The sequence below is a fragment of the Vigna umbellata genome, chromosome 1, assembly GCF_029865625.1.
Source record: "Vigna umbellata cultivar VRB3 chromosome 1, Vumbellata_1.0, whole genome shotgun sequence".
Classification (NCBI taxonomy): domain Eukaryota; kingdom Viridiplantae; phylum Streptophyta; class Magnoliopsida; order Fabales; family Fabaceae; genus Vigna; species Vigna umbellata.
This window is the reverse complement of record NC_142165.1, coordinates 59,065,813-59,083,744: the sequence shown is the minus strand read 5'-3', so window position 1 is coordinate 59,083,744 and position 17,932 is coordinate 59,065,813. Positions and strand designations below refer to the sequence as shown.

General features: G+C 30.3%; 1 protein-coding gene and 1 non-coding gene across 2 annotated transcripts; both read right to left on the bottom strand.

The window, feature by feature from the left end:
- Window positions 1-5,302: 5,302 nt before the first annotated feature.
- TRNAF-GAA (transfer RNA phenylalanine (anticodon GAA)) lies at window positions 5,303-5,375 on the bottom strand. The gene has a single exon. It is a non-coding gene; the product is annotated as a tRNA-Phe (tRNA).
- A 321-nt stretch (window positions 5,376-5,696) lies between these two features.
- Window positions 5,697-7,992, bottom strand: LOC148205899 (cytochrome b561 domain-containing protein At4g18260-like). Its single transcript, XM_088112393.1, has 4 exons — window positions 7,739-7,992; window positions 7,420-7,584; window positions 6,477-6,625; window positions 5,697-6,364 (listed from the first exon to the last, which is right to left on the bottom strand). Exons 1-4 carry the CDS (start codon window positions 7,862-7,864, stop codon window positions 6,016-6,018), a joined length of 789 nt encoding a protein of 262 aa, XP_087968519.1. The 5' UTR covers window positions 7,865-7,992; the 3' UTR covers window positions 5,697-6,015.
- Window positions 7,993-17,932: the final 9,940 nt, after the last annotated feature.

The window sequence follows — 17,932 nt, the reverse complement described above, 5'->3', positions numbered from 1 at the left end:
AGGTGATGTTGTTCTTCTTCCTTGCGATGCACGAAGGTGGATAGTGATGGAGAAAGGAGATCTTGCGATTTGGATTTTCGCTTGATGGTTATGAGGTGCAGCACAATGAAGATGATTGTGGCTGGTGGTCTGATTTCGCCCAATCTTCATTAGGGTTTTTCTGTGATTGGGTTTTCCTTTGCAGGTTTAACCTAAATTTTATATTAAATTTTATTTTGTTTGGTTACATAAAGTATTTAAACTACTAACAAATAATAACATATTTTAGTCTAAATAATTTAATAAAATTCTCAATTGAGAGTTGAATACGTGTAATTTGGTGACTAAAAACTCTGAGAGGAATGTGCTTGTGAGAGTCTTGTGAACCTTGCGCGAGACTAGGTGATGTTGTTCTTCTTCCTTGCGGTGCACGAAGGTGGATAGTGATGGAGAAAGGAGATCTTGCGATTTGGATTTTCGCTTGATGGTTATGAGGTGCAGCACAATGAAGATGATTGTGGCTGGTGGTCTGATTTCGCCCAATCTTCATTAGGGTTTTTCTGTGATTGGGTTTTCCTTTGCAGGTTTAACCTAAATTTTATATTAAATTTTATTTTGTTTGGTTACATAAAGTATTTCAACTACTAACAAATAATAACATATTTTAGTCTAAATAATTTAATAAAATTCTCAATTGAGAGTTGAATACGTGTAATTTGGTGACTAAAAACTCTGAGAGGAATGTGCTTGTGAGAGTCTTGTGAACCTTGCGCGAGACTAGGTGATGTTGTTCTTCTTCCTTGCGGTGCACGAAGGTGGATAGTGATGGAGAAAGGAGATCTTGCGATTTGGATTTTCGCTTGATGGTTATGAGGTGCAGCACAATGAAGATGATTGTGGCTAGGTGGTCTGATTTCGCCCAATCTTCACTTAGGGTTTTTCTGTGATTGGGTTTTCCTTTGCAGGTTTAACCTAAATTTTATATTAAATTTTATTTTGTTTGGTTACATAAAGGATTTCAACTACTAACAAATAATAACATATTTTAGTCTAAATAATTTAATAAAATTCTCAATTGAGAGTTGAATACGTGTAATTTGGTGACTAAAAACTCTGAGAGGAATGTGCTTGTGAGAGTCTTGTGAACCTTGCGCGAGACTAGGTGATGTTGTTCTTCTTCCTTGCGGTGCACGAAGGTGGATAGTGATGAAGAAAGGAGATCTTGCGATTTGGATTTTCGCTTGATGGTTATGAGGTGCAGCACAATGAAGATGATTGTGGCTGGTGGTCTGATTTCGCCCAATCTTCATTAGGGTTTTTCTGTGATTGGGTTTTCCTTTGCAGGTTTAACCTAAATTTTATATTAAATTTTATTTTGTTTGGTTACATAAAGTATTTAAACTACTAACAAATAATAACATATTTTAGTCTAAATAATTTAATAAAATTCTCAATTGAGAGTTGAATACGTGTAATTTGGTGACTAAAAACTCTGAGAGGAATGTGCTTGTGAGAGTCTTGTGAACCTTGCGCGAGACTAGGTGATGTTGTTCTTCTTCCTTGCGATGCACGAAGGTGGATAGTGATGGAGAAAGGAGATCTTGCGATTTGGATTTTCGCTTGATGGTTATGAGGTGCAGCACAATGAAGATGATTGTGGCTGGTGGTCTGATTTCGCCCAATCTTCATTAGGGTTTTTCTGTGATTGGGTTTTCCTTTGCAGGTTTAACCTAAATTTTATATTAAATTTTATTTTGTTTGGTTACATAAAGTATTTAAACTACTAACAAATAATAACATATTTTAGTCTAAATAATTTAATAAAATTCTCAATTGAGAGTTGAATACGTGTAATTTGGTGACTAAAAACTCTGAGAGGAATGTGCTTGTGAGAGTCTTGTGAACCTTGCGCGAGACTAGGTGATGTTGTTCTTCTTCCTTGCGGTGCACGAAGGTGGATAGTGATGGAGAAAGGAGATCTTGCGATTTGGATTTTCGCTTGATGGTTATGAGGTGCAGCACAATGAAGATGATTGTGGCTGGTGGTCTGATTTCGCCCAATCTTCATTAGGGTTTTTCTGTGATTGGGTTTTCCTTTGCAGGTTTAACCTAAATTTTATATTAAATTTTATTTTGTTTGGTTACATAAAGGATTTCAACTACTAACAAATAATAGCATATTTTAGTCTAAATAATTTAATAAAATTCTCAATTGAGAGTTGAATACGTGTAATTTGGTGACTAAAAACTCTGAGAGGAATGTGCTTGTGAGAGTCTTGTGAACCTTGCGCGAGACTAGGTGATGTTGTTCTTCTTCCTTGCGGTGCACGAAGGTGGATAGTGATGGAGAAAGGAGATCTTGCGATTTGGATTTTCGCTTGATGGTTATGAGGTGCAGCACAATGAAGATGATTGTGGCTGGTGGTCTGATTTTGCCCAATCTTCATTAGGGTTTTTCTGTGATTGGGTTTTCCTTTGCAGGTTTAACCTAAATTTTATATTAAATTTTATTTTGTTTGGTTACATAAAGTATTTAAACTACTAACAAATAATAACATATTTTAGTCTAAATAATTTAACAAAATTCTCAATTGAGAGTTGAATACGTGTAATTTGGTGACTAAAAACTCTGAGAGGAATGTGCTTGTGAGAGTCTTGTGAACCTTGCGCGAGACTAGGTGATGTTGTTCTTCTTCCTTGCGATGCACGAAGGTGGATAGTGATGGAGAAAGGAGATCTTGCGATTTGGATTTTCGCTTGATGGTTATGAGGTGCAGCACAATGAAGATGATTGTGGCTGGTGGTCTGATTTCGCCCAATCTTCATTAGGGTTTTTCTGTGATTGGGTTTTCCTTTGCAGGTTTAACCTAAATTTTATATTAAATTTTATTTTGTTTGGTTACATAAAGTATTTAAACTACTAACAAATAATAACATATTTTAGTCTAAATAATTTAATAAAATTCTCAATTGAGAGTTGAATACGTGTAATTTGGTGACTAAAAACTCTGAGAGGAATGTGCTTGTGAGAGTCTTGTGAACCTTGCGCGAGACTAGGTGATGTTGTTCTTCTTCCTTGCGGTGCACGAAGGTGGATAGTGATGGAGAAAGGAGATCTTGCGATTTGGATTTTCGCTTGATGGTTATGAGGTGCAGCACAATGAAGATGATTGTGGCTGGTGGTCTGATTTCGCCCAATCTTCATTAGGGTTTTTCTGTGATTGGGTTTTCCTTTGCAGGTTTAACCTAAATTTTATATTAAATTTTATTTTGTTTGGTTACATAAAGGATTTCAACTACTAACAAATAATAGCATATTTTAGTCTAAATAATTTAATAAAATTCTCAATTGAGAGTTGAATACGTGTAATTTGGTGACTAAAAACTCTGAGAGGAATGTGCTTGTGAGAGTCTTGTGAACCTTGCGCGAGACTAGGTGATGTTGTTCTTCTTCCTTGCGGTGCACGAAGGTGGATAGTGATGGAGAAAGGAGATCTTGCGATTTGGATTTTCGCTTGATGGTTATGAGGTGCAGCACAATGAAGATGATTGTGGCTGGTGGTCTGATTTTGCCCAATCTTCATTAGGGTTTTTCTGTGATTGGGTTTTCCTTTGCAGGTTTAACCTAAATTTTATATTAAATTTTATTTTGTTTGGTTACATAAAGTATTTAAACTACTAACAAATAATAACATATTTTAGTCTAAATAATTTAACAAAATTCTCAATTGAGAGTTGAATACGTGTAATTTGGTGACTAAAAACTCTGAGAGGAATGTGCTTGTGAGAGTCTTGTGAACCTTGCGCGAGACTAGGTGATGTTGTTCTTCTTCCTTGCGATGCACGAAGGTGGATAGTGATGGAGAAAGGAGATCTTGCGATTTGGATTTTCGCTTGATGGTTATGAGGTGCAGCACAATGAAGATGATTGTGGCTGGTGGTCTGATTTCGCCCAATCTTCATTAGGGTTTTTCTGTGATTGGGTTTTCCTTTGCAAGTTGAGGAAGACGGTGATGGCTCGCGCAGGAGGAGGGAGAACTGTGGCTGATGCAATTCGCGATTCGAAGCTTCTGCAATGGAGAAGTTTCTGCTTCTTTGCGATTTCTGGCTCTCTACGTTTGATGATGAACCCGAGAATGAAGATGCTTCCATGGTTGACGTCTTGCCCTTGCGGTGGTAGTTTAAACGGCGCTGTTGCGGAGCAAAAAGGAAGCTTTGGATGGCGACAATCGCGACGGCTTGCAGTGTTGGATGGTGTTTGAATGACGGTGAGGGAGGTTGATGAAGATGTTCGCAAACTGGTGGAGAAATCGAACTCGGGACAACGTTGAGATTCGCGTTCGAGGGTTCTACTAGAGAAGGTGAAGATGGTTGTTGGAATGTTGTAAATTGATATTGCGTGAAGGCGACGCAAGGTGGTCTTGCGGCAGCTATGCTGGTGTTGGGTGATGGTGTGGTTGCGGCAAGGCGGCAGGGTGTCTGACGGTGGCCTAGGGTTGCCCATGGTGCTGACGGCGGCACAAGCACATTCCTCTCAGCATGCCACGTTTATAAAAATTGACGCGTCAATCTCCTACCTCAACAAAAACTTAAATTAGCACTATTTTGAACTTAATTGAAAATTTTAAAAAAATAGGATAAAAAACCTACATAAATAGAGATAACTAAATGGGTTTAACTTAAAATTTTAAAATTTTATATAATTGCATATTAAAATTAGTGAAAAAACATGTGCTATGTGTATTTATTTTTTTAATTCTAATAAAAAATAATCAAATTACTATTGTTATTATTATTTTATATATATATATATATATATATTACTTCACAGAAAATTGAAACAAAATGAAAATTTTTATATTAAAAAGAAATTGTATTTTTATCATATTAAATTAACTATTTGTTCTATAATATACTACTTATAATGAAACCTATTGAAGCTGGTTGAACTCCCTTAGGAGGTATATTATAAACGATAATTTTAAAATACGAGTTTATGGAGGGGGTAAACCAAAGCAATAAAATGAAATAATCGATAATATATTAGTATAGCATTAATAATCATTATTTGAAATTCTAAAATTTCCTTTTATTCTGCTTTTATAAATTAATCCGCAGAGGATTAAAAAATTAATAAAATGCTATTATTAGAAAAAAGAAAGAAAGATAAGAGTTTAATATTTACGTATTGTAAATGTAAACATTTTGGTACGTTTAAAACATTTATACTGGTTCTAACTTTTGTGTAAATAACAGAATGTAATTGAAATATTATATAAAATATTTAAATTGTTGAATTAAGTGAGAAAGGATTAAAAGGTAATGCGGTGAGCGTGGATCGAACACGCGACCTTCAGATCTTCAGTCTGACGCTCTCCCAACTGAGCTATCCCCGCTCGTTAATTATATAACCTAAACTTTATTTTATGTATATACATATATATGTATTTATTATTTTACTTTTAAATTAATCTTATTTATTTTTTCTATATGAAGAATGTTTATGAGAAACTTGCCTAATAATTTAATAAAAGAAGATAGCCTCTATGAGTTATGTCATCAATTTAAGCATAGTTATAATTCTATAGAGTGCTTGAGTTGAAAGTATTCATGATTGCTAACTGGTGAATAAGCGAAGGAACAAAGGCTTTCGTTTGAAATACTGTGATTCTGTGACCCTTATTTATGTTGCAAAATCTAAAGAAAAGAAAAATATGTCATAAAGATTTGCTTCTAATCATGTATTCCAAAATCATATTCAAATATTCAAAGACTGCTTCCACAACTGTCTATACATTCTGTGGTCAGTGTCCACACGCACACTTATAATATTCGTAATACATGTGAAAGTATGTGCATAGAAAAAATACAAGAAAAGAGATAACATACACCAATCAAACTTCACCTTTTGATGAATGCACTCTATCTTCATAAAATCAGCTCCCACTTGCATAAAGTGCAGGCACCAAAAACCAAAGTGAAAACAAACCAATACCCTCTAAAAAATGTAATCTAAAGAGAGAGAAAGAAGTGTCATTAGTCAAACAAATTCTCAAGTGCATTTCTCTTTCTTCCACATGCAACCGGTAACAACTCCTTTTGAGTTTGGCTTTGAGGAATGTCTTGGATAGATGACAGAATTGACGACTCACTTCCTATAATCACTCCTTGCTTTTTCATATATTCCACTTTGTCTTGGAAGAGGTAAACCAATCCAATGATAGTGACTTCCACAGTGAAAAGGATAGTCCAAAGTGTGGTGCTTTTTAAGGTTCTCTTATGGTAGGCTTTCAAACCAGTGTAAATGTTGATGACCCCCGCAAGAGAAACTATTGTTCCCAGTATCCAATGTAGTAAGTACCAATAACTCCTCTCTTTTTTTCCCCTGCAAACTCAGTTACAAATTATATAACATTACTATACTAGGCAAAGTTTGCTGTTTGGAATAATGAGCTTAGCAGGTTTGTAAAACCAAGTGAAAATTTTGATGAATGAACCTGTGTGGTCTGAAAAATCCAATCAAGCCTTGCACCAATATAGCACCATAAAGTGCCAGGCCTAACTTCTGATGGTTGTTATCAAATGAATTTTCAAACTTTTTCAGGGACATTGCAGCTCCAACTGTGGCAAGAAGTACTGAAAGCATCTGTTCGATGAAATGTTAGACTGTGAACAATGAAGAATTCAAGGAAAAAAAACTGTATGTTTGTATATACAATGCATCAAAATTAGAACAGAAGCCCACAGATAATATTAATGTATGTTAATTCTTGAATAGTTAAGTTTGTTGATGATCAAACTTGTTAACTTAAAGGAGCCAAAGTAATATAAAGCCTGTGGTCTGAAAGGGAAAGAGAGAATAAGAAAAAGCACTTTGTGCACTAAGGTAGAAAGGCACATAGGTATAAAAGAACAGAAAATTCTCTGCGACTTTACATGTATAACAACTCCTAATTAGCTCAATTCAAATGATAATCATGACATAGTGGTTAACTAAAAGAAATAAAAAAAGCAATATGAAGGTGTGGTCGAAAGGAAAATAGATCATCGAAAAAAGCTCTGTACACCCCACTACTAAAGTTAAAGCAAGTTATGATTATGTTGTAAAACAAAGATCAAAAACTTAATGATGGCATGATGTAACTTTCAAGAAACATCTCATACTCTAAGTCTACTTACTATATTGCCACTACTCCTATTTTTTGAACTTTCTACAGCATAATCAACACTTCAGCATAATAACGTGAGAGGTTAGAGAAGTAACATCAAATCAATCTTATGGTCAAGATTTGGCATGAGTAAAACCAATTTTGATATAAAAATGGTAGAAGGGTGAAGATCAATTAGCTCCACTGATGGTACTATACTTTCCCTACATGTATGTGACGTGCATGCTAAAGTATGAATAGCTTTTACGAGAAGAAATAGAAGAGAAATGACCTGAAAACCAACATGGAGATAGAAGAGGACTTTACTCCTTCTAGATCCGGGTTCTGCCTTAATGGACCCTCTGATGAGAAGTATTCCCAGTGGCATTAAAAAACCAGTTGAAGCCCACAGTAGCAGTCCATGTACTGCAATATCAGATGTCTTCTGTTGATTCATCTGATATAGTAAAAGGTGGGGTGTTAGCCAAACAAATGAAGTTTACTAGTTTGTGATAATCATGTATGTAATCAAGGGGCATTGGTTTGGTGAAGAAGAAGCAGATGAAGATGATGAAAAGTTATAAATGAAACTACAAAGAAAGAGGTACTACCTTGTAAACTTTGTTATTTGTGTTATTGTGACTACTAGAGTGATTGCCCTCCTCATAGGCCATGCAGTCACTGAATAGAAGAGCAGAAACATAAAATGAAGCCAATGGTTTCCAAAGGGTATGCATTCTCACAACCCAACAAGAGGGAAAAACTGAGCCTACAAATGGCTACCCTTAAGAGCTCTCTCTCTCTCTCTCTTTGAGTTTTGATGATGGTTTAGGATATGATTGTTTTTTGGGATGGCTAAGGGAGCTTTTAAAGTGTGGTGAAGGACTTCATACCTCTACTTTTTGTATAAGAAGCTTTACAAAAGTATGTAATATGAATATACTAATTAAAGTGCAATGGTGCTTTAATTGACCTAAATCCAACAAGGGTTAGTTGAGTGTAAACGTTGGAAGTATTAAGAAGTGAGTAAAATCTAAAAAAGGTTAAAGTTTGTTCATTTGAAGGTGGGGTTGGTTGAGATTTGCTTACATTGTCATGGACGAGTTGAATTGTGAAACGAAGAGGTCAAAAACATACAGGAATGCACTTGACTTGAGAAACTGACACCAACATTTTGTAAAGGTAACATAAAGTGGACAACATAAACCGGCATCACCACTCCATACCCATTGTATTCTTGCTTTCAATTATTGCTTTCTTCCATTATTTTGAAAATCCTTATTATATGCATAATTATTTATAATTTTATTATAATAATATAATTTTTTAAATTTCATTACGAATTGTATTGTTATAAGATGGTTGTTTATGGAAACGATATTTTCAAAATACCACCCTTTATTAATGGCAAGAATCCAACTTCTTTCTGAATACAATATAATGCTCTTAGTCCATCTAAAACGTTTTGTAATATTGTGTCATAGTGTTGACTATGTGTTTATTATTTATCCTTAGTTTCGTAACATTGTTGAGGATACTAAATTGTAGTGATTTTACATATATTTTATTTCTCGTTTCCAAACTTTGGCCACCAAGAGGTAAATTATCAAAGTCCAATTTAGAACTAAGAATATATATATATATATATATATATATATATATATATATATAAAAGTTGTCACAAAGAAAAACAATACAAAGCAATTCAAGAAATAAAGCGTCATATATAATAATTCGGTTAAGAAGAATGTCAAGCATGGGTGTGGGAAGAGATTGATCTGAAGTCCAATTGTCATCAGATCTTATTAAAAAAATGAAGATGGACATAAAACATCATTCGGTACCCATAATGAAAACTATGAATGACTTCTAATGACATTTGGTTTGAAGAATGCTCCAATCACATTCCAATTCTTAATGATTGAAGTTTTTCAGGAGATGTTGAAAAAATGTCTTTGGTTTTTTTATTATGATATATAGGTATATAGTCTAACGTGATAATCTCATTTAAAACATTTAAAATTGCTGCTCAATTTCATGGTATGCATAGACATTGCTAATTTTGTTAAATAGTACCTCATTTGTCAACAACTAAGTATACCAATGATTTTAATGGAGAGATAATGTCACAAAGAAAAACATCACAGATAATTCAAGAAATAAGTGTCAAAAAGAATAATTTTGTTAAAGGAAAAGGACGATGTACAAGAGAGTCAATTTCAAATATGGGAGAGTATGATACAACAAAACAATTGGTTATAATCTCAGTAGCTTTAGAGTATAGAAATATTCTTCTTCCATTGTAATGAACTCATAATGCCATAATGCATACAAAGACTTGTCCACATTTTCATTTCTTTGCGCATTATCTTTTAGTGTAAAAGTATTAAAATAACTTCCTTTGAATTTGTCCGCTTTTTGTATAATGAGATGCAAAACGTAAATTACAAAAATAGGGTAAAAGGAATACAATTTACAGAACTGGATGGTGTCTATCGATGGGGGATTTTGAGTATTTTCTATGAATGTTTAGAGAAGAATTAAGAAAAAGTTAAAAACATTTACGACACCCACCATGTTTTTTTTTTTTTTTCATTTTACTTATATTTGTCTTCTGAAAAGTGTTCATAGCTTAAAAGTTAGATATTTTTATTATATAAATAACAATAGTAGTAAATATTTTATGATGCGTCGATGAATGTGTTCAATGTTTACATGTGCAAGAAATGGTTTGTTTCAAAAGTCATTAATTTGCACAAAAAATTAGTTCAATTATAAATTATTTCACTTTTACCTTCTGTTTCAATAGACAATTTTGTCGTTTGTTTTAGAAATTTAACTATATTAAATTTAAATTATTTTCATTTCAGAATTATATACTTTTCTAATATTTTATTTGAATAATATAATTCAAATTTATGACATTTTAATTTTAATTATTATCAAATACAAAAGTTTATATTTCAACTTTACATACATTGATTAAAAAATCACTACAGACTTCAACATAACTTCCTAAATGTTAAATCCTAAGTGACACCATCTAAAAGTAATAATTGTTAATGTTAACAAAAGATGTTTGAGATCAGGAAATAAAAATATTGATATTGAATAAAAAATTTTATGAATTGATAATTAACTTATATTAAAAAAGAAAGTTTAATAATAAAATAATTAAAAAATACCTACGATCAACTTTAATTTTAAAAAAATATTTATAAACATTAATAAAAAATAATATTAAATTGATGACGTCTTGAGCTTGATTATATCTACAAAAAAATTGTACTGATTTTGAACGACTTTAATTTAAAAAATATATATTATTAACATTAATAAAAAATAATAATATAATTGATCATGCCCTTAACTTTGGTTAAGTCTATAAATCTGGACTTCTTTTGAGCAGTCATATCAATATAAGAGATATGGATTTAAAAGAAAAAAATATAAATAATTTAAAACTTTTAACATTTTTAAATGAAATTTAAAATTAATTATTTTAAATAATTAAATTAATCTCATAATGTTGTAAAATTTTATATCTAAATAATATGTTTTGTCCTTTTTTTATAATTTTAAATTACGTTTTCTTAGTCAATGTCTATTCTAATAATTAGTCTTTTCTTCCTAGTTCGCATTAAATCTCAAATTGCTGGAATCGTGCTAACGCAGTAGAATGACATGACACCAACACCTATTTAACAAAGTCTAATTATCATTTAACATCACTCAGTTTCAATACAAAACGCTCATCACCAATATAAATAAGTAATCATTAAACCATATTCTTTTTCCCAGAAATAATACAGGGCAATCAGGTCTATTTTGGTGTTACTGTATTATATATGTGATCGGGATCACGGACTCGACAAAGTAATATATGTTGGTAAGAGTATCTCGACCGGTACCAACGATGAACCATTAGTAGAGATTAGGACAAAAAAGGACTAACCATAATTAACAAAAAATTAACAAATAAAATGAATTAGCAAAATTTTAAATAAATTACGGAAGGTAATCATCTCGGCAGTCTAGACCTAACTAGACAAAAGTACGTAAAGTCAATATAAATATCATTGTTATTGAGATAATTAATTATATATTTATTATAACTTTTGTTATTACTTGATATATTTACCTGATTTATTATTATAACTTTTGTTATTACTTGATATATTTACTTGATTTAGGTTTCAGAGTGTTTTTTACATGCACACTCCTTTTTGAATGAGAATTATATTTGTATCTATGAACATCTCATAATACCTAGAAGCTGAAAAGGGGTATCTCGAATAGAAGCCTAATAGTGTAAATAACCTTTTGTGGAGTCTTTGCAGTGTGATTTCGGTTTGATAAGAACATTTAACGCCCATCATGGGATCGAGATACGCTCTGTGAAGAAAAAATGGCCCTATTATTAGAGATGAAGAAGGAGTTTCCAGAGTTCAAGAAGAGGAGTGCCGAAGAGATGGATGCGTTGACAGAAGAGAATGCAAGAATGAAGAGAAAGGTGGAAGAGGTGAAACATGAAAAAAGCAAACACGTCACCACCCCAACAACAAACAAAGTATCTTGTCCTCGACCAACACCTAAAATGGCGGAGAAAAGTGGTTATGCCACGAATCAGCAAACAGATGGCACCATAAACACTTTCACAACCCCTAGAAGGAGCCATAAGCATCCTTTCATTTAAGAGATAATGAAAACTCTATCAAGTAATTGGAAGTCCCTGACCATAAATGATTGCGATTTACTCTCAAATGAACGCATTGAAATTTATGTCACACAAGTTAGTTTGTACAGTGATTTTGTTATGTGTACACTTTTTCCTACCTCCCTTAAAGGAACGACCTTGAACTAGTTCACTCGACTTCCTCCTTTATCTATTAATTTCTTCAACACCTTGGTGACACACTTTAGTACTCAATTTTCTACAATAGATCTCACTATTGCACATCCATAACGTTAGTCAACATAAGGCAAAAGAAAGGAAATCACTGTAGGACCCAGAAAAAATAGTTATCTAGAAAGGTGATGGGCATGAGTACCATGAATTAAAATAATAGAAGATAAGTATTATTGAAGTGAAGTATATCATAGATGATTAGAATACCTTGTTATAGGTTGGTGTTCATGGGTTTAATTCTTGGTGTGTGCATAAAATGTGTTTTAATTATTTTATTATTATATTAAATGTTTGTGTGGCATATATATATATATATATATATATATATATATATATATATGTATGATTTGTTGTGCATGATTGTAGTAAAGATAATTGTGATGGTGGGTCTGGTTTGGTGTAATTGTTTAGAACTTATGTGTGATGTGTTCGAACATAGACTAGTCCATATCTATATTGGTTTTGTTTTGGCAATAGGCATTATAAACATGTTTTCTTAATTTTGGGCTTGTGAAAAATAATATTGAATAATATTAGTTTATTTTACTTCATGTGGGGATTTAACCATTTTTGCAATTACTGTGAATTTTGGAGTTCAAGGCATCGAAACTATAATTATGGTGTTATTATTATACTTGGGTCATCTTTGAGTTATTTGTAAGAACCTAGAAAATAGAATATTAGAATAGATATGTGTTTTAAAATAATGAGACATAGTATTTTAATGTAAAATAATTCAATAATATAAATATAATTTCATAAATGTTTATTATCTAAAACACTCACCATTTCTCTAAAACTCGTTCTCTGAGTTCCCTCTCCATTCTCTCTAAGATTTTTTACTCCTGAGATATCTATTCGACAATCAAGAAGTGTCTAGGAGATCACAACAGTGAGTTCTTCATCCTCTATCGATCAATTTTCCTTATAGAGAAAGTAAGTTTCTACTTCTTTTTCTTTAATTCTTAGTTTAAGACACATGCAATTGGAATTTCTCGCATGTGTCATCTAATCTCTCTTTCTAGCTCCTTGTAGATCAATGGTCCTAAAGACTTACTTTGATCACAATGTTGTGGTTTGTAGGAGTTTTTAGAGTTTCTAGAGTTAAGGTAGGGGTAGTACGTTGTTTAAAGCCTTGGAAGTTTTCCTAATCAGGAAAGGAAGCTAGTTACCATTTTTAATCTAAATTATGAAGCTTGAAATTGTGATAATAGTATTTAAAAGTTAATGTATGTTGAGTTTCTTATAGTTAAAATGATCGTTTAGTGTTAATCATGTTTTGATGAGTGTGCTTAGTTAATTTATGTATAATGACATTGATGATTCTGGTTTGAGAATTGAATGAGCTTGTGGATGTTGTTGTTATGATGTATATATGGTATAAAATTGATGTTGTATTTAGAAATGAAGAGTAGGCTGAGTTGTAGGTTGATTTTGGAGCTTAAGAGGGGGTTTTGATAGGCGATATTTTGAAGTAAGGGTCGAATGAGAGGAACTGAGTTTTTGAGTATGTTGTATGATCATGTTAAACTTGTTTGAGCTTTGAGATAGTAGAAATATGGTGTAGAACTATGTGGTAGTTAATAGAGTGTGTTTTGTATGATTTTTAGTTCATTTTAGATGTTTTGAATAGGGAGATTATAAAGTAATAGGTTTGTACTTAAGAAGAAGGTTTGGGGTATGTTGATGGGTTATTTCTAATTTCTTTAAACTCCTAAGTTGTCAAGGAAACCTAACTCGAAAGATGCACTTAGTTTTTTGTTTTCTCAACTTTTTAATTGAAAGAAATGAGCTGGGTTTAATTACAAATTTTCTAATTTACATGTCCCGTCATTAAAAGAGTACTATGCTACGTATATGTCAATCTAATGGCATTACTCTACAATAAGACTTTAATGCTACCAATTTGCAAAAACTAAAACCTAATTGAGAAAAAAAAAGTAGATGACTTATTTAATATTTTAAGGAAAAAAGAAGTGTGAAGTGATTAAACCAATGAATAAATATTTGTATGAAAGAGATAAAAAGGGATTTTGTTACTATGTAATCTAAAAACCTCGTCGAGAAAGAAAGATATAAAATGATTGAATGTTGTCGATTAAATTAATCATAGTCATCAAAATGCAGTTAATGTCAAAGTTTTATTGTTATGTATGCATCAATTAATTATATTTTAATAAGGGTGATATATACAGAAAGACCCAAAATTATGAATAAAGTTAACTTTTTTGGTCTATTTTAAAACTAAGTCGTATTGTTTGTGGCAGACCATATATTCAATCAATAATTCGAGTAGGACAAATGTTGAATAATAATTGCAATCATTACAGTGCCATAGTTTTCAAGATTTGGCATAAAGTCAATATCACCATGAACGTTAATTATAATTCATAAAAATTCCCTACACTTTCTTTTCCTTTAATAACGTATAAAGTATGGAAGATTGGGACTAAAAGGAAGTGGAAATAATGCATTTTTTTCACAAAAAATATTTCAGTACATATTATATTTAGACGAATTTCTTTATATGAATTTTCAAAAGAATAAGAAAAAAAATTATAGTATTTAAATAGATTAATGACAAACTAAATTGTAAAAAAAATATTTAAGTTTTCTAAATTTTATTTTTTTTCTCCTATATTTAAACTAACTTTAACTTTTAGGGAAAAATATTTTTTTCTCTTAAAATTCATAACTTCTTCCAAAAACAAAAAATCATGCTCAACTTCAAATAATTAATATATATTTTACTCGGTTGGAAGGAATTTGGATTTCATAACTGTACGCTATACGGTCGAGTACTTTTTTACAATCAGATCATCGTTAAACAACTGTACAGATTATAACTGAATACATTTTAATGTATGCATTTAAATATATATATATATATATATATATATATATATATATATATATATATATATATATATATATATATATATATATATATATATATATATATATATATATATATAAAAGGTGACTTAACCAACTTATCTATGAGTTTATCAAAACTAACAGCGTATCAATTACTATTATTAAGATATAATCAAACTCTTATTTTAATAAAATAAACGGATTATTAGACTTAAGCCCATGTCCATCCAGATAAAGATTTATAAATATTATAATTAATTTATAAATAACTTAATCATCAAAGTATTTTATTAAACTTTTAATTAAGATAGACATATTCACCTTAGCCAAACCAAACACAATGGAAGCAATTTGAGTTGGGTTAATGAACGATTGAAAATAATGTATGAGGTGCTTCAATTTTCTTTTATTATTTCTCATTATGACACTTTTTTTAAAAGATGCTTAGATGCACCATTTGCCGTGTTGTCCTAATGAATGCATCATTCGTCTTTGATTCCACAACTACAAATTTGTAACATTGATAAATTTGTAACATATATCAAATGTAATATTGTTTTATAGTATTTACAGTAGTCTCTTACTAAGAAATGATGGAAAAAGGGGCAAAAACAATAATAATTCAACAAAGAGTCATATTCAAAGAATTTGTGATGAACACCAAAAACAAGTAGAGCAAATACATAACTTAAAGAGATAACAATAATTTTTAACGTAAAAACTTCTTCAATAAGAGTAAAAACCACAAGTCGTCCATATTAAAGAAAAATAAACTATGATCAATAATAAAATACAAAAGAGTCCAATAAAAACACCAAATAATGTTTTCAATCAGTCAAACTAAAAAAACATGAATGCTTACAAATGAGAACAAAAAAGATGAAAATTCTCCAAAACAGAGTTGCTGATGTGAACCTGTTTTCTCTTAAACTAGATTTCCAATTAACTATCTGAATGGTCACAATGAAGAACCATATGTCTGCAACTCACTGTCCAAAAATCAACATGATCCCCGATGAACACCGGTGCAAACTTTGTGTTATACATAGGAAAAACTTTCTCTCTTCTTTTCTCTCTCACTTGATTTTTTTTCTCTTCAAATGACTCTCATGTGTCTATTCTCCATATAGTAAGGGAGTTCAATATCACAAAATCGACTTCTAAGGTGATATTTTCGTCCATTTATATATTTTAAATTGATATTATCTCTAATCGATGTGAGACATATAATACATCTCCTAAAATGAGGTATATACATCTTGTATGTGAGACTACATACTAATAAATGGTCCGATCCAATAGCGAATAGATCAATATACCTAACAAATCTCAAATCTCGTTAGAATAAACTATAACAATATTATATCATCTTAAAAAATAAACATTAAATTTAATTTAACCTTATAAAATTAGCTTATTAAATAAGATTTATCCACGTTTATAATTTTAAATTGAACTTATATAGGAATTCCAAACACTTCCTTTGAACTGAAATACGGCCTTAGAGAAAAATCAAATTGAATGATTCTGACCTGGTCCGACAATGCCAATTGAACATAGACGTTCATGACAAGTGAAACTGATTCGTATATGAAGGATATGCTCTTCTCATTTAAACTCACCAACAGCCACACCTAAATCCATTCATGGTCTGTGGAGAGATTCCACAACCATCAAACCCGAGTTAAAAAAGATGAATTTGAGCACAAACAAAAAAAAGGTGATGTTGTTTATATTAAAGAAAAAGAAATGTTAAAATGAAGAGAAAATTTGTCAAAAATTTAATTGACACGATAAATAAAAACTATTTTAGTAAATAAAATATATTTTTAATATTAAATATATTACAGATTAATTTAACAATATGTAATAAATTAAATAATTAATTATATTTTAAATATTAATTATTAAATATAAAACTAGTTCATTTTATAAGATATTAAAACTCAAATCATTTATTAATGATTATAATATTAATTATTTTAATTATTTATTATATTATAAATTTGAAATACATATTTTATTATATTTTACAATCCTTAAAATAATTTAATATAAAAAATAAATTTTCAAAATTGAAAATTAAAATTAAAATATAAAATTATTTTTAAACTTTAATAAATAAAAATCATATTCGATAATAAAAATATATCAAAACAAATTATTAATTTAAATAAATACATTTTTAAATTTATTAATTTATTATTTATTTTATTATAACAACAAAATATATTTATAAATACTTAATTATTATATATTAAATTTTAATTTAAAAATAAATAACAAAATTAATTTAAAATTAAAATAATTATACTTAATTTTTTAGAATATTACTTCCGGCCAAATTATCATAACATTATGAAGAAAAGTTTAAATCATTAAAATTTTATTATTTTCCTTGTTTTAACAATTCTTTTAATGCTCGATTTTAACACTTTAGTGCATTTCTCTCCATATACCATCTTCGTCCAGAAACAAATACACCTTAAAATAGTAAATTTATTATTTTTCTTTTATAAAATATTGTTCATGTACACTCAACTTACTCCAACTTTTCTGTTATTTCAGTACGTCAAGAACCAAATTATGCAAGAGGACAATTTCGATGTCATGGATATTGCAAAAATTATTTTTTATATATGTTGTTTTATTATTATTTTTCATTAAAAATATTTTTGACAGCTAGGATAAAAATTATATAATAGTTAAAATTTAAATTATTTACATAATTGTTTGATATTCAATTATATATATATATATATATATATATATATATATATATATATATATATATATATAGAGAGAGAGAGAGAGAGAATGTTGTCAAATTGGGTTGGCCCACCAAGGTTTGAGTCAAGTTGGATTTGAAAAAATGTAATTTTTTTATGCAGGTTAATTTTCAACCTGATTCACTTAGAATTCGGCTCACTTAGAACCCAACTCACCCATGTTGAACCTGTAGTGAACTGGGATGACTCATCAATCCACCTAATTTAATTTAATTATTTATTTTTTTTGT